We start from the raw sequence: 21,418 nt of genomic DNA on the forward strand, positions 1-21,418 counted from the left end.
TCCAACTTTTGTTATTGAGAGAGTTGTGATGTTTGAGTTATAAAATTATTTGCTCTCCAGCATATAAAATTCTTTTCATTCCTGTTATTTTGCTCATTCGCCTGTAGTTCGATGGTTCAGCCGCGTGACAAAAGAATTTCCATGATGCCCAGAAACTGTTCAAAGAGGGCAAGTTCGAAGAAGAGAGAAGAGTTTGCTAGTGGCTTGTTTTGGCGGTAAGCGAGCCAACGCAGTTTAGTTTAGCCGTAGCTACTTGTACGGAACCAACGAACAGCAATGCGATAGCACCACCAAGAATGAAGAGGAGAATAAACACCCGCCAGCCAGTCTTGGCATCAGGAAAGCTTTGCAATGCCAACGAATTATGATTTGTTTAAATCCTTCAAAACGAAGATTGTTTTGCGAAAATTGTGGAAGAAGAAGACAAACCCACTCGTGCTGAGAACCTTAAATCAAAGCCGAAGTCCAGATTCTAGTGATTTTGCATGACCAAATCAGAAAGCCCACCCAACTCCAGGGGTCAAACCTCAGCAGAACGAGGAAGAAGAGAGAGAGAGAGAGGGGGGGGGGGGAGTTGACCGGGCGTCTTGAGGGTGAGCTACCGGCCAATGTCTCACACGCTCAACAGCGTTGAATTCTTTAATGAAATCATGCGCATTTGATGTCATCCCTTTCATTCCTATGCTATAAAACCATGTTCTATTTATTTACACTCCGTGCTATACCTGTAAAATACATCCCAGATTAATAAACTCCAACGAGCAAGACTACCCCTTTTGTTTTTTCGCGTTTTCGGATTTGTTATTTAAGGTTAGGTTGAAGAAAATTGTTGCAACAACTAGCCTATCCTTCCAATCCATCTCCCCATCTCTCTCACTTGTGCTACAGCAACTGCCCCGGAAGCTTTTTCTCCGTTCTGCTGCTGCTGGTAACTGACAGAGTGGAGCCTTCTGAGATGGGACGAATTCCATGCTGCGAGAAAGACAACGTCAAAAGGGGTCAGTGGACGCCGGAGGAAGACCACAAGCTCTCTTCCTACATTGCTCAACATGGCACTCGCAACTGGCGTCTTATACCCAAACATGCTGGTTTGTGCTGAATCTTTAATGATGTATCAGCTACAGAGAGTAGAATATTACTACAATTTAAATGAGAGTAATGCAGGTAGTGTGTGACTTTCATGGCGGTAACGCATTGCCACTCTTTTGTCAGGTTTACAGAGATGCGGAAAGAGCTGCAGATTACGGTGGACCAACTACCTCCGTCCTGACCTTAAGCACGGCCAATTCTCGGATGCAGAAGAGCAGACCATCGTCACTCTGCATTCAGTTCTGGGGAATAGGTATCTCATTTCATACATCTATAATCATGTAACAAAACAACCTAGAATTTCTACTTTGTTTTGAAGTACGATTTTTCTCCAGAAGTTTAGCTTTTATCATTTTGGTACAACAGATGGTCCGTGATTGCAGCTCAGCTGCCCGGTCGCACCGATAACGATGTCAAAAACCATTGGAATACCAAGCTCAAAAAGAAGCTATCAGGCATGGGTATCGATCCCGTAACTCACAAGCCTTTCTCTCACCTCATTACTGAGATTGCCACCACTCTGGCTCCACCGCAAGTTCCCCACTTGGCAGAAGCAGCCTTGGGGTGTTTCAAGGATGAGATGCTCCACCTCCTCACCAAGAAACGTATTGGCAGCTACCAAATGCAGCAAATAGGTTTAACACCAGTTAACACAGCAGCTACACATGTTAAGCACGAGGATAGGGACGAAACCATTGAGAAGATTAAGTACGGAATATCAAGAGCCATAAAGGACCCTGAAACTTCACCTACAAACAAGCCTTGGGACCCTGTTGTAGCAGGATCCGCAAATTTTGCTGGAAGCTGCAATGCATTTGCTGCCCCAGATTCCGGGTTTCATTATGGCCTTTCATCCCTTGTCAATGAAGGAAATGGATCTGCATGGAACCAGAGCATGTGCCCAGGAAGCAGTGCAACAGGAGACCGACAATGCCAGCTGGATGAGAAACTCGAAGATGAAAATGGTCAAGACTGGAAGGGTGGAAAAGAAATGAGAGATGGGGCCACCCTTTTCAATTCAGACTGCGTTTTGTGGGATTTACCATCTGAAGAACTAATGAGTCCAATGGTCTAAGGAAGAGCACAGAATGACCACCAACGGGCAAGAACATCTTATTCATGTAAAAATAATAATGTTCTCGAAATGACAAAGATATGTAAATAAATTCATAATAAATTTGTCGAGGCAGTAGAGAACACTGCCCTATGTTCCAATAATTTTCCCTGTACATGTCTCCGCTATCTCTCTGGCAGGAAGAATTATATTAAGCGAAATATGATGATGAGGAGGATGTATCTGCAAGAACCTGCATATACAAACAAAGCATTAGAGTTGATACGTGCAAAAAAATTATTAAGGTACTAAAAAGAGCAAATTTGTACGAGCAAATATTACTGAGATGAATATACCTCCAGCTGTTCTTCACTAAAAGCATCTTTTTGGATATTCCAGGTGTCAGCATGTGTCCGTCGGAATTCTGCAACTGCTTTTGTGACCGTGGATTTAACAGGTGATGGCTCCGAAACAAAATGAGCAAGTAATGTAACATGCTCAGGCAGCCAGCTGAAACAATATATTGTACTTGTCACTGAGTGGATCACTGATAATATAAAACGTGCTGCTTAGGGTGCCTAAAACTAAATATGCTGAAATTGAGACTTCAGCCCTTGAGAATACTCTTTTTCAAATGCTGCAACTGGACTCAGAAATAATTTTTGTCTCCTCTCTCTTTTGCGCAGCTTCAGTTCGAAGTTGACATTCTTTGCTAGATATAATGCCCTTATGTAGCATATAAATAAAATTTTCCATTTATACTAACAGTCGAGGATGGAATTTATTTAAATCCATGCTTTTCTCAAATGTCTTCAGCACACACTGATGAAAAGGTGTGAAATATCATTAGAAGACCATACCTTGTCAGACGATTTTCAGTTTAATGCAATAATACCTTTCATGAGCTCAACAGTCACTTCTACAACAAGATAATATATACAGATATCCCATCACAGACCCCTTTGAACTCAAGCTTGGCTCAATTCATGATAGATACCATGTGCTTAAAAACATTAAGTTCTTTACTAAGAAAAACTGATGAGAGTAGGACAAGTAACATGAAAAGATGGAAATCAACAAAATGAAACTAGTTTAAATGCTCAATACGTAATTGCTACAGTTAAAGTTCAGGAAAGAAACGTCACATCAGTTCATGCCACACTGTCACCCAACAAGGCAATTATAAATTCCACATGATAAAAAATCCGCTGCATTACTAGGTCTTTAAACCGTCTAGATTGGCCTTTACACTTTCTAGAATGAATATATTTCTTGCCCTTCTAACAGTAAATGGCGTAAATGGTGACCATACTAAAAAGCTCACATGATTATTGATATAAATTAACCAAGACTCATGATTAACTTTTGCACATTACACTATCCCAGCAAATGCCATGTCCACTGATGCCAATGCCTATAAACATAATGGAGTCTGGCACAAACCTGGGCATATCGTACGGAATGGATAATACGCAAGCTGCTAAAGCAAGTACGGGACCATGAATTGATGCTACAGAAAGCCCGGATCTCAAATTTCTGAAATTACAAAAAGAAAAGTTGAAACTTCAATGGAATAGTAAATAAGCCATTTTTAACAAGTTGTAATCAGATAAAACTAATAAGACATGCACAAGGAACCGGCTTTCACAGTGGCTATATGACAAAAAAGAATATGGATTGCATCAATTTCATTTAGCCATAAACAAAAGCTCAAACAAGAGAGCCATGTACATGAGACTAAATATCAAGGCATGTACCAACTAATACAGTTAATGCATATATCATGTATATTCTGTGCATTATGAAGCCAAACCGAATTGTGGATAGCATCTAAGCATATAATTTGAAATTTGGCTTTAATCAACAGGTTAAGTAGAAAATCAACCAAAAATTTAACCTTTGCCTTCTTTTCTTCAGGATGACGTTTGCTTCCCTAAAAGCTCTGTTACGGAAGTCTTCAGCTAGATCAGCATCTCCACCCTTCATGAGGCCAGCTAATACTGCAGCTGCATGCTCCCTTACCTGAATCATTTATTGTAAATTCCAGAACTGAGCAACACACGATAATGCCTAGTTTTAGTTGGGTATCTAGGATTCAGTGCAATTCTCCACCATTTGGAAACAAAAACGGTACAAGCAATCTTCTTCAAACAGAAAATTGGGAATCAGAACTAAAAATGCTCAGGAATAGAATTTCAGTTTTTTTTTTTTTGGGTTATGTTCCTAGGGATGTTAAACCACTAAGTTTTTTCATTCCAAAATAGAGCACCAAAAGAATGGTGTTTAAAACTTATGCGGTTAACCATTCTGATTACTTTTTATTTCCCAAGACACTCATCCAACCTCACAGTTTGACATTCTCTGGAGATATCATGCAGTTTGAGTTTCAAAAAGAAGAAAGGCCTAAAAGATAAAATTTCCTACAATTTGACTTTGTCATTACATTTTTTTACGGCAACTTTGTCATTACATAGATCCTATGACTTTCAATTCACACGACAAAGGGAAAAAAAAGCTGAAAAAGGAACAAAATGCAGAAACATGTTAAGTAATTCCCAAATTTTTATGGACATTCATAATATATGCTAAGCAAGCTGATATTCACCTCAATTTGATTGTCTGCAAGTAGCTTTTCAACAGTATGCCATATTTGCCTCTCATCCACATTTGAGAGGATGAAAGTGTGCCTGTTAGAGCACACAAACTATTAGTACAACGTGAGCATATGATTTAATCTCAGCAGCAAAGATGACTCAAAAATCAGGATAAGATACCAAAGTTTATCGCAAAAATGAGGTTTACCATAACATAGCTTTTCAAATGGATAATTTGAAGCAAGGATAGAAATGTTCTTATAATTAAATTGTGGACATTTAGCTTTTCCTAGAAGGAATGTTCTCACATAGCATGGCACCTGACTAGGGCCCCAAATAATCTAAGCTGCAAGTAGCTCAGCCTCAATTGTGCCATCTGTGAAGTTTGATCTCAAACAGCTCAAATAGTAGTTTGAGCCAAGTCCAGCTACAAGATAGTTAATTGTGCAGGCAAGCCAGTCCAAGCAGCCATTGTTTTAAGAATGTATAGAATAAAAAGAAATCATATTTACTTGCTTAACATGTTTAACTCTGTAAATGATAGAGCAATATCACTAGGGGTGGTAATGTCCTTAATACAAATAAGGTAGCTCTTTAGAGAACTCAGTTGAGCCAAACCAAGCTTAAGTTCAGTATATTGAGTATGGGTTCCTGATGGACATCCAGGCCATTCACTTCACTTGATTTGGTTGCATCTATTCATTAGATATGTTCATCAAAGTACAAAGACAACTATACACAGTAAAAGCTGCATTCTAACAACACAATGACTCGAAAAAGCAAACCATACCTGTACATAAAAGTCCTCAAAAACGTCAAAGTTGCAGATCTAGTTCGCCAGTTGGAGTCACTTCCTAAAGAAAGAATAAGAGAGATGGCTTTCTGGGTTCTTGTTCCATGGAAAACCCTCCATTTTAGCAATTCAAAAGCTGCTTTGGCTAGAGTTGACAAATCTTTATTTGATGTTTCCTTCATAAAAGGAGCAACACAACATTATAAAAAGCAACCAGCACCCCGAGCACCAACACCATTATTTCAGATAGTTGAATTTCTCTGGCAAAGTTAAACGATGTCTTTTCTATTTTTTGTGTCTGCCCCCCACATCAAACTGTTACAAGATCTTTGCTTGATTTATCAGGCAAATACGATTTCCAGCTTATTTTACAGATGTTGCATTATTGATCCCAGACAGCTGATTAGCCATTCAGTCACCAATTAAAGCCCTAGTTATATTCAAATAACTCAAAGAGCAACTATTCCAATAAACTTGTGTCCAACTCAAAGAGACAAGTTAAGCAACAATAATTTTTCTTAAGCATATAAGTATATGGATGTAAACCAAAATTCAACAAAAATATCAACATTCTGACTATGATACACAAACATAAAGTGAACTGATTAACATCTCACTTCATATGATTGAAATCGTTTACCTTACTATGCTGTGTGTACATAGATCATTCTCTTTCCATTAGATAGGACACCAGACAGTATAATAGGATGTGAAAGTTGACATCTTATCCAATATGTTTCATGAAATCAGTGGCATTCTATGAAAAAGACGGAGTGTGTTTGGATAGGAGATTATTTGGAAAAACACTATAGCACTCTTAATGATGTGATGTATGTGAAATAAAAACATGGTTGAAAATTGTGTTTATGATACCAGCTGACTGATATTTGATTTTTTTTTTCCTTTTTGAAATCATGCTAACCTACCACTCTCTCTGCTCATTTCTCTGCCATGCCATACATGAGCACTCATTAAAGCTTTTACTGCTTTCATTAGTGTCACTATCTTTTAAAAGGGTGGCTACATATAATGGCTAATAAAAAATCATTCCAGAATATGGGAGAAAAAGAAGTGCAAATATATCAATGGAGAGACAGCAGAAAATTTATCACACCTGCAAGGAGATGATGGGGTGCAGTAGGCCCGCAATAACATCCAGCAAAACTGAAGATCTTCCAGACTTCAGAGAAGAGATGACGAAATGGAATACCTGTCCAAAACAGAAGAGAGAGTGAATAATCAAAATCAAAGTGTGAAGAAATTTAATCATGTGGTATTTTCACAAGTGACTACCGTTTCCATCCAATTAACATCATCTCTAGAATGGTCTTTTGATATTCCATTGTGTAAGGTTTTGTCTGAGGAGGTTTCCAATATGTCACAAGCACTAATGTTGTGGATATTCACTGCAAGTTCTGAAGCTCGTTGCACAATATATTCATCCCAACTTCCACCTTCAAAATTTCCATATACATCACCCCTTACCCCTTCAAGAGAGTTACTAGGAGAACAGGATTCATGAAGCCGAATATTTGAGCATAACACACATAGGGTAACTCCAATTGATTCTCTCACCTGTCAGGAGACATTTATGTGAAACAATTAGACTTGTGTATTTCATTAGAGTCAATTATTGCCACATCCAACAAATTTTACAAAACATCCAATTGTGGATGGGTTCTTTAATATCGATAAATGCTCAGACAGGTTTTGTGATTTCCAAAGCGGCCGAGGGTACAACTGTTAACTAAAAAGGGGATAAGTGCGCAAGACATAATTCCTTAAGAGGAGAGATTGAAGAAACTATACACATCAGGAGAAAAAGATTGTGTTTCTTTTTTTTTTTTGGTTGGGGGGGGGGGGGGGGGGGGGGGAGGGATGGTGGTGGGGTAAAGGGGGACATGAGATGCTCCAGGAACAGGCAAACCAAAAAACCATGTGCTCGACAGAATAGCATAAATTATTTGTGGCTCACATTCTAGATACATTTCAAGAAAGCTCTATGAGGTGGCACATGATGCAGCAAAACAATAAGACACAATTGACACGAGGGAAGGGGTTGTGATCAAACAAGATTTGTCCATACAGTTATTAGTTAAAGTAGTATCCTTACTTGAGCTGATGAATGACTCATATTACGCACCAACTCCTTCAATAGCGTAAAATGAAGCTCTGTTTCACCTCTTAGCATCCTTTGTGGGGATATTTCTATAAATGCAGCTGAAAGAAAAGTGTAGCGCTTGGCAACTACTGAAGAAGTAACTGTCTGGCTCAATGGAGTCATTAGACAATCCATGACTCTTTGTCTCAGAAGAGGTACCCTAGTACCATATTTTCCCTTGCCAGTAACTGCATAACGAATACAAGCAGCCCACTCTGGAACAGATTCCACCGATTGGGAATAAATAACATTTTGTAATTGGGTCATCATCCAGCTGTCCCATGCTTCTGAAACACCAGCAACATCAGAATGCAAGACTCCAGCAAATGCCTCAGCTGCAACACATTGCTTAGACCTCTCCTGGGAATTAACAAACTCTATCAATGCATCTCTAAGTGCCAGCAAAACAGGCATGCCACATTCTTGGGTTAGACGTTTGAAGATTCTAGCAAAATTTGAATAAAAAGTATCACTTCCTAGCAAAGATATCCAGTTAGGAGTACGAGGCCATGAAGCAGAGAAGTCAAAATAGAAGTGTGTGATTGATTTGTCTGCCAAGCTCTGGAAGGAAGAATTTCCGTGATGTCCTCGGGAGGATGCACTATCTGCATCAGCAATTATATGCACATGAGAAAGACTACTCAGAGTCTCATTGAAGAACCCCTCTTCTTGAAATATAATACTCAAAGCTCCTTCAAGCGAAGATTTGGTGTTTCCCTGTACATCCCCAATGAAAACAGGGTTTCCAGCAGAGACTTTGTAAGGTGATTCTTTTAACAGAGTATTTAAGGCAGAGATAGCTAGAATTCTCGTCTGTGGAAGTTGACTCTTCAAATTCTTTAAGAAATGACCTGAAAAGATTTAGTCTCAAATAGTAAAACTATATGGACAATCACACAAACTTTTAGTAACAGAATATGCAACTGCAATTGATCAGAGAAAAGGATAAACTAATACCAGAAGTTTCCTTAAGAATATTTGTAGATGAATGTGGATCATTTGCAGATGCCATAGACAAAAGTAGCAGCACTCTGTTAGCCATCAGATTATACCTGAAACATGGGTACAAACAAAGCTAATAAGGATTCTAAGTACAAAACCAACAGGTCACATAATACCACAGGGCAAAAATCAAGACAGACGTCTGAAGAACCAAGGACTCTGACCATGACAGTAGATACTTACCTCCAATGCAAATTTGTACTTTCAAAACTCATGGAACCAATCTCAGAAACCAAATCTGAGAAATCAGTTGCATCCGAATGAATCCCTGATGTCCTTAAAATGCTTCTAGGTATACCTTCAAAATAGATGTTGTACTTGACAAAGAGCTGTAGATGTCATCAATGAATTGGTTGTCAAGAAAATATAAAGTGTAGAATCAAGTATAAAAAGTTTCAATGATAATTTGACTTCCAAGTATTTGATAGAATATCTCACCTCAGTAATTGCTTTCTGAGATTTTAGTGATTCATGATGAGAGCTATGACCAACAAAGAAGTGTGTTAAAAATACCTTACAGAGGAGCCAAATAAAAATCTTGATAGAAATTAACATAAAAAAATAATGTAACCTTGAAAGAATTCCACGAAGAAAACAACAGAGGGCCTTTGCATCCTGGATACAAAAAAGAATATGACAGTTCTCAGTAAAAATCACTTCAGAAACTTAAAGTTTTTCATGTTAATAATTACCGATGTCAAACGCTTGAGAACAGTTTGGGTTGAAAGGACTGCACAAGAGCCCAAGACAGCATATTCTGGTGAACTCGGAGCCTTTAAATTTTCACTCAGAGCATACACACAGCTCGAGATTGTAGAAGGCCATCTTTTCAGCATTTTCAGAAGAGATTTCCCAGCAAGTCTGAAAATGCCAGAGAAAAATTAATCAGAAATTTTAAAAAAAAAATCCTGCAGCAGAGGGAGGAAGAGAGAGAGGGAGAGAGAATGCAAATGCTAAGTTACAGAAGGCAATATAATAAAGAAAAGTGTCATTTCACTTTTGCAATGATCTCTTTTCTTAATGCATTATTTATTCAGTCATCACCATCCATTAGGCATGACTTATGCAACAGTAGATTAATAGATCACAGCAGATTAATTCCTTTTGATAGGATAAAAGGGCTGAAGCATTTCAAAGATCATATGGAATAACATAGTTAGCAGAATCATGAACATCGAACTAAAATCAATCTTAAAACTTCCCTCACTTCCATATTAAGACCAGAAAACCCCACAGCATGTATAAAACTCATGATACATCAAATGCACAACCACCTCACAAAAAGCACGGAAGCCTGTCTTAAAATTGGAAACAAATTATAACTCAATTGCTTTCAAATTTGCAACTTACACTAAAAATACAGGAACCCCTAGAGAACCATGGCAAGAAAGTACAACTTAATAACTTGTATAACAAATATCTGCTTATGTGACAAATTTTATGGTATCAGAGTATATTTATTTTTTAAGCACTTCAATCTCCTGGCTCTGAACTTACGTCCGGACTGTTTCATAGCTGTGTAAACACAGATTAAGAAGATCATCCAGCAAGATAAGCACATGATCAGATGGAGATATGTTGCCACTCGTCCGAAACAGATGGTATGATGACTGTGATGATCTCCAAGTGCTGTGCATATATGCTTTGTCGATAAGAGCCCATCTAGGCCTGTAATTAATTAAAGATGTAACAAGGAAAAGTTAACAGCACCATTGCATGCACTACAGTGGAAATTCAAGGAGAAAAGAGAGTAGACCTTCTTTTTCCTTTAGAATGAGATGAGACAATGAAATTGATCGGAGGTTCTATTATGGCAGCAGATTCCAGTTTCCAAGCCTGCCGGTGACTCGACCACTCCTCATATTCAGAACTTCCTGTTAATTGGATCAAACAATGAAAAACATAGAATATACTCTTATTCTGATAACTTTTCATCTATTGCCATATGTAAGTAACTTCCTCTCCATTGATTACCATAATTTCCTAAAGCATCCATTATACGAATGACAAGCAGCAAGAGAATGCTATCATCAGATTTTTCCTCCAACAGGTATCTGCAAGAAGTACAACAGAATGCTAAAAATGTAAACCTATGGTTTGCTGAAAGTCAATAGGTAAAAGATGGATGGAAAGATAGATAGATGATAAGATAGATAAATAAAGACATGTAGATACTCACTTGCAAGCAGCATGGATAATCTCAGCAGCCTTTTCTCGCAATTCTGTGCTGCCAACAAGTGAACCTGTTGCTCCAGCAATTAAGAAAGAAAAAAGACCAGAATCTTCTACCATCCCATTCCCAACAGACGGTCTGAAATCGGGCAAGCATGACAAAATGCCTTGTAATGATGAATCAATACGCAAAAGAGTCACTTTCAAATGCTCTTTCTCATTTCCTGTCCATCAATGTGTATACACTAGTCAGGCAATGCATTGCAACAGGACAAGATGGCAGAGACAGAATTTTAACAGGATCACTGATCAGCGTTCTAGTATTTCTTTAACTTTCTGATGCGATTAGAGTAACCAAAAAAAATTTCATGTGTGCTTAACAAAAACTTAAGCGTCTCAAATATTCCAATGAACATAGTGCACTATATTTTGGTAGTTATTCTTAAACATCAACCTTCTATATGTTCTGAAAAAGGGTAGGAATTGCAATTAAAGTTTAAAAGCATTAGAGTTGAAATATCCAAGTAGCACCTGGATCACAGTGGATCTTAGATTGGCATATCTTCTGAAGGTCATCTAAAGCACAGTCAAAGTGCAACTTCAAGAGTTCATTCGCAAATTCAACTTCATCATCACAAGGGATATGCCACTTTGGACCGACAGGTGGTACAGCATTTGAAAAATCTTTTGTGCTAATCCATTCCTCTAATGATGCAGCAGCAGAATGACGCAAAAGACACCTGAGAACAAGGAAGTTCATTCATATCTATAATTGTGCATCTAGAATGGTGCACGTATATCATATGTGTGTAATCTAAGTAGTTTCATTGTGGTAAAATAGGAACACGAAGTGTACAGACTTGTATTGGTCAATAGGATAGTAATGAATCAAGCTTCCAAGAAGAGATCTGAGAACGTGATCACCAGCACCATTTACCTGTCAAGATATAAAGTCTCCATGAAGAAAAAGGAAACATGATGGATTTGATTGCATTACAAAATAACCTCCAAAACTAGAAGACTTGGAAATATTTTAAACTATTCAAGGTCCTAAAAATGCAAGCATATAGCAACATGCTAATATTATGTTAGTTTTGATAACAACATTAACCTACTAGGTTGTTAAGGCCCATGTCTCTTAAGTTCAAAATATAAAGTTAAAGTTGACCATAAGATACTCTATATCTTCAGTTAAATGGAAATTATGATTTTTACACCGAGAAGCAGAATATATGCTTTATGTCTCTTTGTTAAAACATTTGAAAATAATTGCCAAATCGAATAGGACCAGAGAGAGCATCAGGTCACACTGCTATTAAATACGTTAAGTATCCTGTTTTTGCTTAACAGAAAGAACAAACATTTGTATAGATTGAATTGATATCACTTAAAAATCATGAAAAGTCTAGCAGGATGACCACCTTCCAAGATGTTGAATCAAACGCAGAAAAAATCACTTCCTTAAACTCATCCTTGTAGCGAAGAAGTGCAGGACCTCCATAGCTGATCGCAACTGATAATATTTTCAATTGATACTCAATATTTGTTTCAAGAGCTGGAGAAAGTGTGGCTTTTTCCTGGAAGAAACACTGCTAATTATCAGGAAGAGAACTCAAGACAATTTTAAAGCCAATAAAAGATCCAATTACAGTTGAAGAAACCTTGCTTCGTCCAATGGCTACAGAAGTTCTTCTCCCTCCATAACCCATAACAGGTGTCTCTCTCAAGGAAGATATAACAGACAGTAGAATTGGCTCAACGATATGAAGAACTGCCTCTTCTGGATTTGAATTGACACAGGCACAACATAGTAGTCCTACTTCAGCAATTGCCCCAGGAAGAATATTTGATTTAACAAACTTGGAAATTTTGTTTAAAGCCTGTTGAAGATGATTAAAATCACAATATCTTCAAGAAATAGATATTCAGAATTTGAAACAATTATTCAACTACAGAACAACAAGCACCTGTTTATAAAGTGCTCTTGAAAGCCTCCCTAGGACAATTTCTAACATGCAGAAGTAGTAAGGACCATCCTCAACAAGAATTGTTCCTGAAGTTGTTGATGAATGAACTCCTTCATTCCTGCACCAATGCAGCTAGTAAAAACCAGTATAAAGAACAAGAGCAGCGGTAATTTTCGTTAGAGACTGCAGACAGATAGAAGGATGAGACATCGAAATTCCTACTTACAGAACACCGCTTGGTTCCAAGTGCCGAAGCAAAGAAAAAAGACGAATCAAGAACTCATCAAGCCACTCGGAAAACTGAAATTCTGGTAAGGGTGATAATTCATTTGTACTATCTTCCAGCAAAGCCATCTGCAAGTGAAAGACAGCTGAGTAACATTTAAAGAATGCATACATTTTTCCACAGGTATTATAAATATCAACATTTACATTGGAGAACAAAGAACCAATCAGTTGCATGGTTGCCAAGGTTTTTGGTGGATCATTGGCATCTAAACCAAATAAGGCATTGGACAAAGCAATCATCAGAAGATCACTGAAAGAATCGGTGCCACCAAAATCATCTTGTTTGAAAGGTGAACATGACAGGGTAGTGAGAAACAGCGATCGCCCTGCATAAGCCACAGATGTCACAGCACTCTTCAACTGGTGTGTAGCTGTCATCTGATACAAAAATCAAAATTGATGGAATTAAAAAAGTTTGGCAAGATGGAAAGCTTTTTAGGGAATTGAAAGAACAATAATTTTTCCATTTCAAATCCAGCTAAAAAGTAGTTTTTGTAGTATACTGACAGTCTCCAAAGCCATGTGGAAGCGAGATGCTAAAAATGGTAGAACAAGTGAAGGTTCCAGGTATGACAAAACAGAGGTTGCTGCAGCAACTGTATCAGATAGATTCTCATTCTTGCTATATTGACCACGATCAATCAGCTTCAGCAATGCATTTATAAAAGAAAGTCGGTCAGGCTGCTGGAGGAAGAGTTCACTTTTCTTGCCATCATCCCTGCTGCTCCTGAAGATCAACAATTCCCAATTAAGAAAGCAATCCACATATCACTGATAAATGTAAACTAAACTCACAAGGATAGATTATCTGACATTTGCTCATGTAGCAAACGTTTGTGAAATATGTGAACCAAGTAAGCCAAAAAGCGCTCCAGTGAATAAGTCCAACGACCGCCATTAGAAGGATGATAATATCTGGATTTAAAAAATGGGTAAATGACAATATCTTATCCAGCAAAATCAATTTTTGTTGGATGTAAAACAACAAAATTTCAGAAAACAAACTGTTCCAAGAGGTTGACCAATTTCTCAAAGTATTTTTGTGCTGCACCATCAGGTTTCAATAGATAAACCTGCATCAGAAGTGAGATAATAAGTAAATATTTCATGGAACTACATAACACATTCTTAACTTCTCATACTTCAAAATATTAACTTACAATTGATTTAGCAATAGCCTTTGATGGAGTAACTGTTCTATTTGAAAACAAGAATCTGGTATTTCTTGAAACATCCACAGAAAACGGATTTGAGCCACTCCCATTAGCTACAGGAACCTGTTATTGCTCATAGATTATAAGATGTACCAAGTATTTATTTATTTATTTATTTATTTATTTACTTTTGGTAACTGAAAAAAGTTTAAACCAGTACGATGACTTTCAACTTTTTTGCAGAAATGGCTGACACAAAACTCAAATCCAGAGCCACATTTCTGCGGTGAAGCATTTTAAAGCTACACTAGCCATCATTACAATGTTAAAGATTGAGCACCCTCTGGGCGTAACAACTTTTCTAATCTCCATTAATATCCTCAGGCTAGTAACTATCTAATGCCTATATCTTTCTACAACTTTAAGTCTCTTCCTTTCAATTCAGTTATTCTTTTTTTATTTCATTTTTCTAAGTTACTTATTCCACAATTGCACAAACACGTAGAGTGTGTGCATCTCCCTTGAGTGTGACCATCAAACATCATCCATGGAAACAAGAAAGATAAAACAAATAGAAAACACAAAACCATGATTGGTGTGGAGTGCAAAACCCTATCCTAAATAAATCAAATAAGACTTTTTTGAGATAAATCAATCATTCCACACAAGATTTGCTTCTTGATTAATGCATTACATAGCCAAGTCGTAGAAGCCCCCTGACCACCCAATGTTCCACCAGTTCCACAGTTTCCACATAGTGCTGGAATCAATAACTGCTTTATCTCAATCAGATAATCCCATATTTTAAGGTCTACCTTAAGTGTAATCAACCTGCCTTCTTCTGTGGATTAAGCTCCACATAATTCTCAAGTAAACTCCAAAAAATCCCTTTCACTCACTAAAACCAGTGCTTAAGCACATATCAAAACCATATCCCAATCTGACTATCTCAACTTCCTTTTTGTCATGTATCCCCAAAAATTAATCTCTTGGATGGTAAAATAGCATTTTGATGCTAAAACATCAATGACTTCATAAGTTTCATGCTTTATATTTACATTCACAGTTACAGCTGAACCCTTACTTATTTGATTTGACACTATCATTCACTTTGAAGAAGCCTGTAGCTTTCGAGGCAGAGATAGCAAGCATAAATAGTCCAGCAATGACAAAAATTTATCCTGAGCCAACTTTATTAGACATCCACGATTCATGAGGAGATAAAATCAAGCAGGTAAAGACTTATTCTCTAACTTTAAACTAAAAATTGATAGATCCCTTTGGAGAGGAAAAGAAGCAAGTCTTTCACAAAGCATGAATTACCACAGATGAGGTTTACTTTGATTCCACATGTGAGCTATTAGTCTAAATAAGCAAATCAGGCAAAGGTATACTCACCTCAAACATATTCAAGTATCTATTGAAAAGAGTAGGTAAAAACTTCTCCCAGTCAATAAACTTATAATTCTTTATTACGCGAGCTGTAACGGATGCCCATTGGCTGTTCCAGAACTGACTATTTGGTACAGAATCCCAGTGGTCTAAACATAAATTCATCCATTCTCTGCAATAAGAGATGAAATAAATTCAGTTTACCATACAATTAGAATAACCGTTACAGAAGAGTCTTCCAACAATTACTAGTTTTCCTTACTGTGAAAAGAAGTCCTGATTGTCCAAGTTTGTTGGAAGGAACAGCCGAACAAACCCAGAACCTTCAAAAGAAGAGTTATGCCATGGGTTTTCCAATAAAGATCTGTAAATGGGTATCATACAATAGGTAGATGATTAAAAGCATGTTTGACAGTACCAGCAAATTTATAACATCAATTGACAGGTTGAACATAACAATGAAACCACATTAAAACAAGAGCTGTATACTGTGGAAAGGTAAGCATAAAGCAAGCTCTAAAAAGTAGCAAAAAGAACACAAAATTGAAAGAGGACATCACATAAAACACCACTTAACAAGAAGTTTGTGATCTTAGCACTGAGAATTTACAAGATGCATCAATTGAAACCAATAATAGGGATGGCATAATAGCAGCAGCATACAAGTTTGTTAAAAATTTTATTGATTTCCACACTAGATGTTTCAAGTATAAAATTAAGTCTGAAACACTTGCTCTTTTTCATCCACAATTTTAAACACTTGATGGTAATGTGTAAAGAGAAAAGAGCAAAGAATATCACCTAAATTCAGACCATATCTCAAAGGCAGAGCCTGGAGGGAAGAATCTCCTAGAGGATCGAACAAGAGAAGTAACTGTCGAAAAATGTCGTTGTCTCACTCTCCACCCTTCTGGGCCAGTGTTCCTGCAGCCATGACCAGATTTACTTGTCAATGTGATGCTTTAGAAGTTCAACAAATGCTTATAGTAATTAACAAACTAAAATCACATGAAAATGACAGTAGCAATTGAAGGTCCAGGGTTGCACAAAAAATTTGAAAATTAGCTAAGTAAATGTATGTCCCATAATTCCATACGACTTGACTCAAAGAATCTTTCAATAATTTGGATTGACTACACAGAACCAAAGTTTATTCAGCTTGAGTCTGAGTTAATTTATTGGTTATACCAGAAGTTACCTTGTTTATTGCATACTCTGTTTACATCATTTTTTCTTATCTTTTCTCCACCCAAACGTTCATTTGTTATTCATCTGCATTGAACATTCACAAGCTATTCTAACTGCATGTCTCCCAACCCTTAAAGCACTACCTTATCTAGTAAAGCTATTCACTGGTAATTTCCTACACTCATATTCTACCTCATATCCATTTCAAGATAAACCACGTTTAGTAATCAGCACAAAACACTTAGCACCTTGCCATGCATCTTTTGTCTCTTATTTTGCCAAATGACAAATTAATTACATTACTGCATGGACTGCAGAAGGGAATAAAAAGTGTATGTCCATATGTAAAGAAACTGACCTCTTGAAATGCGTATGGATCAGGGTATCATACAGAGGGCGCCACTGAACTTTCAAGGACAACTTCTTTCGATATTTGTTCAATATTTTTACCAAGAGATTTCCCCATCTAACCTAGTAAAAATAAGTCAAACCAGCACCGTTACTGGAAATATATCAACAAGCAAAAGAATAAGGATTATGCAGTCTACGTCAAAAGCACTACCTGCACGTGAAGTTTGTTCTCTGATATTTGGAACAGTTCCAACCCAGTTTCCACAACAGCTGTCACATCTTCCATTAAAAGTTCACTTTTCGCCTTTATAAACCTGCACAAGGAAATGAAAAAAAATAGCTTCACTTCAGCGCCAAGTACACTTACTACTTATCCCATTGCCAACAATTCATTTCTCACTTCTTCACTCCATTCATTCCAAATTGTAGGTTCCTTTACGGTAAGCATGCCATACCAGTACCAGACATGAAAAGAAGCCCCAATAAATGCTAGAAATCAACTTGTAATTAACTCACATCAAATTGTACCCTTCAAGGACATACTAACTTACATTCTAACTTTTCATATTCATAGAAAAGACTAAAAAAATATGAAATTTGACAAATTAATCAGAAAAAAAAAAGATAAAAAGGACCCCATAAATGTAGAAGAGACCTCTGACATACCAAAGCACCTTTTATAACTAAAGCAATCATAGAACCCAATTTCATAAGCAGCAAAAGGGTCTCAATTTCAGTAACAATTTCAAAATGTCGAATTCTTACAGCTACACGGATAAAAGTAGTAGAAGTAAGAAATGAAAACTCACAGGTCAATAACGGAGACCCATTTAAGAGTGGCGTAAACAGATTCAGGATCATCCACTTTATACGATTCCTTCACGGCCTTCAACACTTTGTGGAATGATTCTTTCTCCTTCTTCGTCTCCTCCGCCACCGCCGGCGGCAACCAAGCATTGTACAAATGCATTCTTACTGTCTCCCCCTCTTACAACAAGTTGAAATTAGCAAAAAGAACTAATCTTTAGTCTCCAAATTCTCGAATATTATACCTGAAATTCAGCTTAGCAGAAGGAATTCATCGGAACATGCGTATATATAGTGAGCGGTTTGGTCGGGTTTTTCTTTCTTGACAAGAAATAATGGGAAAACAAATTTTGGGGCCTCAGAGTTTACTGGAAACCGGCACCGGCGGTGAATTTCCAGCTTTTATTACTATTCGTTGACTTGTGCTAATTAGTTTTCTCGATGGACGAGGAGGGTTCAGTAGCAAACTAATAGATGCGGCTAAGAATGCGTAAGCCTTTAGTCGAGGTTTTACTTCAATGGGCCAAAATGCTTATTATTATAGTTTATGGGGTAAATTGTAACTAGGTATATAACTTGTAGGGATTTTTTGCATTTAACCCACTAAATAATAATAAGTCGGCAATAGTCCCTCCAATTCAGTATATAACTATTTAACTCTATTTGACAATTTAATTTAGCATTTAATTCTATTTAATAATTCAATTCAACACTTAAATTTAATGGATTCAATTCTTAATATTTTATGTTTAGACACATTTGATAACTAAAAATGCACTATCTGAATTAATTAAATGGCACTAAATTTTTTAGATAAAACTTGCTCTTAAGAATAAATAATAAACTATTTACTTATCACTTAATATGATACAAATTTAAATGTATCATATTAGTAGTATTTAACTTAATGAATTCATATTTCAAATTTTAGTTTTTAAACTTCAAATTTATCGTGTGCAGTCTAATTTAGATTTTCAATCACTTTTTAACTTGAATCCATCGTATAACCTGCTACAAACACTGTTTTGAGTGCAACAAAAGTCAGATTCCATTTGCAGTTAAATAAATTACCCAACCCACATTCTTTTTTGTTCCTCTAGTTAAACAAATAACTCAACTCATATTTATTTTTGCCACTAAAAAAATCAAAATTTGGCCTATTTACACCTAAAAAAACATGTTTGTATCGTATAGTGGACTCGAGCAGAGAAGTGATCGAAAATTATGGTTGGAATCAAAATTTAGCTAACTTGATTTTGTAAGAACATTTTAGATGTGAATGACAAAAAAACTTATTTGACAAAATGTAAACAAAATTGTGAACAATTTTCCTTGTACTTTAAGCCTAAAAATAACAAGTAGTAAATTTTAATAACTAAGGCCTTGTTTGGATTGCAATTTCTCTTTAGCAAAATTTTACGTTTTTCACGAACATATTTTTCAATCACTTTTTTTTTTTACCATACAGCAAATCATTATAATACATTTTTCAATAAAAACTCTAGAAAATAACAATCCAAACGGCCTGATAATAATATATTAATATGTAAGATCAAAGGAACTATTATTATATCTTTAGTTTTTAAAGGATTATTGTAAGATTGAAACCTCTCACTTACACAAAAAAAATATTTACAAAATATAAATAGACTCTTATGTTTGGTAAATCTACCATTAATTATTGTAGTTTCTAAGATAGCTTCAGAATATATATATTTAGCATAGCTATAAAACATTTATATTGGTTTGAGATGAGTAATATTTCACTTTCTCTAGTGCTACAACATCTCATCTTCATCATTAATTTAGAATGACTTATTTTGCATTAGAAGTAAAGTAAAAACGGTAGCTCGAGCCTACATGAAAAAGTACGCAATTAATTATTTTCTCTAATCTTGTTTAAGAGTTTAGAGATAAGACTATAGAATGGGAGGGGTTATATTCATACTCATACATACTAAATTCACACTCTAAACACTTATTAAACATTTATGTCCTTGGCTTTTATACATTAAATCAACACTTTTTTATAGTATTTAATTAGCTTTCTACATAATGAAGAGAGGGAATATTAATATATTTTCTACAAAAAAAATATTCGTATTAAAATCTTTATTGAAGTCTTATATAAAAATTCCTTTTCTTGTTTCTCTCATTCAACATTTTTTTTCTTCTCTTCCCTCTTATGATCTACTATCGTTCTCCTTTATTGATTTTTCTTTAAATCTTACATATAACCAAATACTATGTATTACTAGTATAAAGTCAATATGATTGCATATTGTATCTTGAAACTTGCTTGATTTTAATTTCATGGAATTGAAATATGTGGACATTTTTACTTGCATGCTTAATAGTATTTGAAAATTTTGAATTGTTAATTTAACTTTTAAATTAGTAAATGTTCTTAAACCCTTGCAAAATGTTTTAAATTTTTTTATTTTATAATGCAACCATTTGTTTTTTCTCTTTTTTATTATATAAATATATGTTTATTGAAACTACAAGAAGCATTAAATAAACTTAAAATCTAAGGGCACAAGTGTATAATACATGTATAAGGTGCGAATTTAGTATAGAGAGGTGTGAATTTAGCCCCTCTCCTACAAAATTATAAACTTATGTGATTATGAATTTGTTATTTAAAAGCTTATGCATAGTATCAGCGTCACTAGATTGACAATTTTAATTTATTTGGTATTGTTTTTTCTGTTTTAATTTCAGTCTCATTATGAGAGGAAAAAAAAATCTCCACATTGGAGAAATCACAAACAGTCTCTCTATTTATTATGATCCCAAACTCAAACTTCTCATTTACTTTATTATTATGCTGAAATGCTCCTAAATACATTAAATTTTTACTTTGATTTATAAGATAATATGTTTATATAAATATTTTTAAAGATGTTTTCATACACAAGTTAAAGTTACTAAATTATGTGTTGATGTTAGTATATCGACTTTTTTTTAACATGGGTGTTTGGATAGATTATTAGTTGAAACATTATTTGGAATAATTACTATAACACTCTTTATGATGTGATGTATGTGAGATAAAATATAGTTGAAAATATAAAAAGGTGAGTTGAAAAATGTGTTTACGATGAAATGTGTAAAATATTATTTGGAATAAATGTGCTATCAACTTATTTGACTGCCTTACAATAACATTTATGACATTCTTGCCCAGGGAAGGAAAAATCAACTGCTGATTAATTCGACTAAGCAACACGTCGTAACAATAATATATTCCAGAACTTGAAACTGGGATACTGGCTGAGCAAGTTATGTCAAATTGACAGGGAAGACACTTTCGTCAACGCGTGGATGAGTTTTCGGCCGTCTAAGTTGTTTGGGGCCGTTTGCAGAATGCTTAGGCATGGAATCACATTCCACGTAGAATCGC

At 35.9% G+C, this 21,418-nt stretch overlaps 2 protein-coding genes across 3 annotated transcripts; one reads left to right on the forward strand and one right to left on the reverse strand.

Moving 5' to 3' along the window:
* The first annotated feature begins 132 nt into the window (after nucleotides 1-132).
* LOC113690020 (transcription factor MYB80) lies at nucleotides 133-2,307 on the forward strand. Its single transcript, XM_027207845.2, has 3 exons — nucleotides 133-1,088; nucleotides 1,213-1,342; nucleotides 1,456-2,307. The coding sequence occupies exons 1-3, from the start codon at nucleotides 956-958 to the stop codon at nucleotides 2,162-2,164; spliced, it is 972 nt and encodes a 323-aa protein (XP_027063646.2). The 5' UTR covers nucleotides 133-955; the 3' UTR covers nucleotides 2,165-2,307.
* LOC140004176 (proteasome activator subunit 4-like) lies at nucleotides 2,179-18,501 on the reverse strand. Of its 2 annotated transcripts, XM_072051527.1 has the most exons (36): nucleotides 18,258-18,501; nucleotides 18,015-18,192; nucleotides 17,417-17,519; nucleotides 17,213-17,325; nucleotides 16,468-16,590; nucleotides 15,929-16,030; nucleotides 15,673-15,838; nucleotides 14,281-14,397; nucleotides 14,126-14,193; nucleotides 13,934-14,035; nucleotides 13,628-13,847; nucleotides 13,265-13,498; nucleotides 13,059-13,186; nucleotides 12,833-12,950; nucleotides 12,527-12,745; nucleotides 12,287-12,454; nucleotides 11,726-11,802; nucleotides 11,397-11,605; nucleotides 10,873-11,089; nucleotides 10,668-10,747; nucleotides 10,450-10,567; nucleotides 10,191-10,361; nucleotides 9,386-9,554; nucleotides 9,265-9,308; nucleotides 9,132-9,174; nucleotides 8,877-9,022; nucleotides 8,649-8,743; nucleotides 7,644-8,542; nucleotides 6,824-7,105; nucleotides 6,645-6,740; nucleotides 5,528-5,706; nucleotides 4,749-4,830; nucleotides 4,041-4,165; nucleotides 3,587-3,679; nucleotides 2,500-2,653; nucleotides 2,179-2,396 (listed from the first exon to the last, which is right to left on the reverse strand). In XM_072051527.1, exons 2-36 carry the CDS (start codon nucleotides 18,173-18,175, stop codon nucleotides 2,355-2,357), a joined length of 5,463 nt encoding a protein of 1,820 aa, XP_071907628.1. In that variant the 5' UTR covers nucleotides 18,176-18,192; nucleotides 18,258-18,501; the 3' UTR covers nucleotides 2,179-2,354. The 2 variants fall into 2 exon arrangements, with proteins under 2 accessions (XP_071907628.1, XP_071907629.1); XM_072051528.1 differs by having other exon boundaries at nucleotides 12,287-12,442; nucleotides 18,015-18,500.
* Between the last annotated feature and the right edge of the window lie 2,917 nt (nucleotides 18,502-21,418).

Source organism: Coffea arabica, chromosome 5c, assembly GCF_036785885.1.
Source record: "Coffea arabica cultivar ET-39 chromosome 5c, Coffea Arabica ET-39 HiFi, whole genome shotgun sequence".
Classification (NCBI taxonomy): Eukaryota; Viridiplantae; Streptophyta; class Magnoliopsida; order Gentianales; family Rubiaceae; genus Coffea; species Coffea arabica.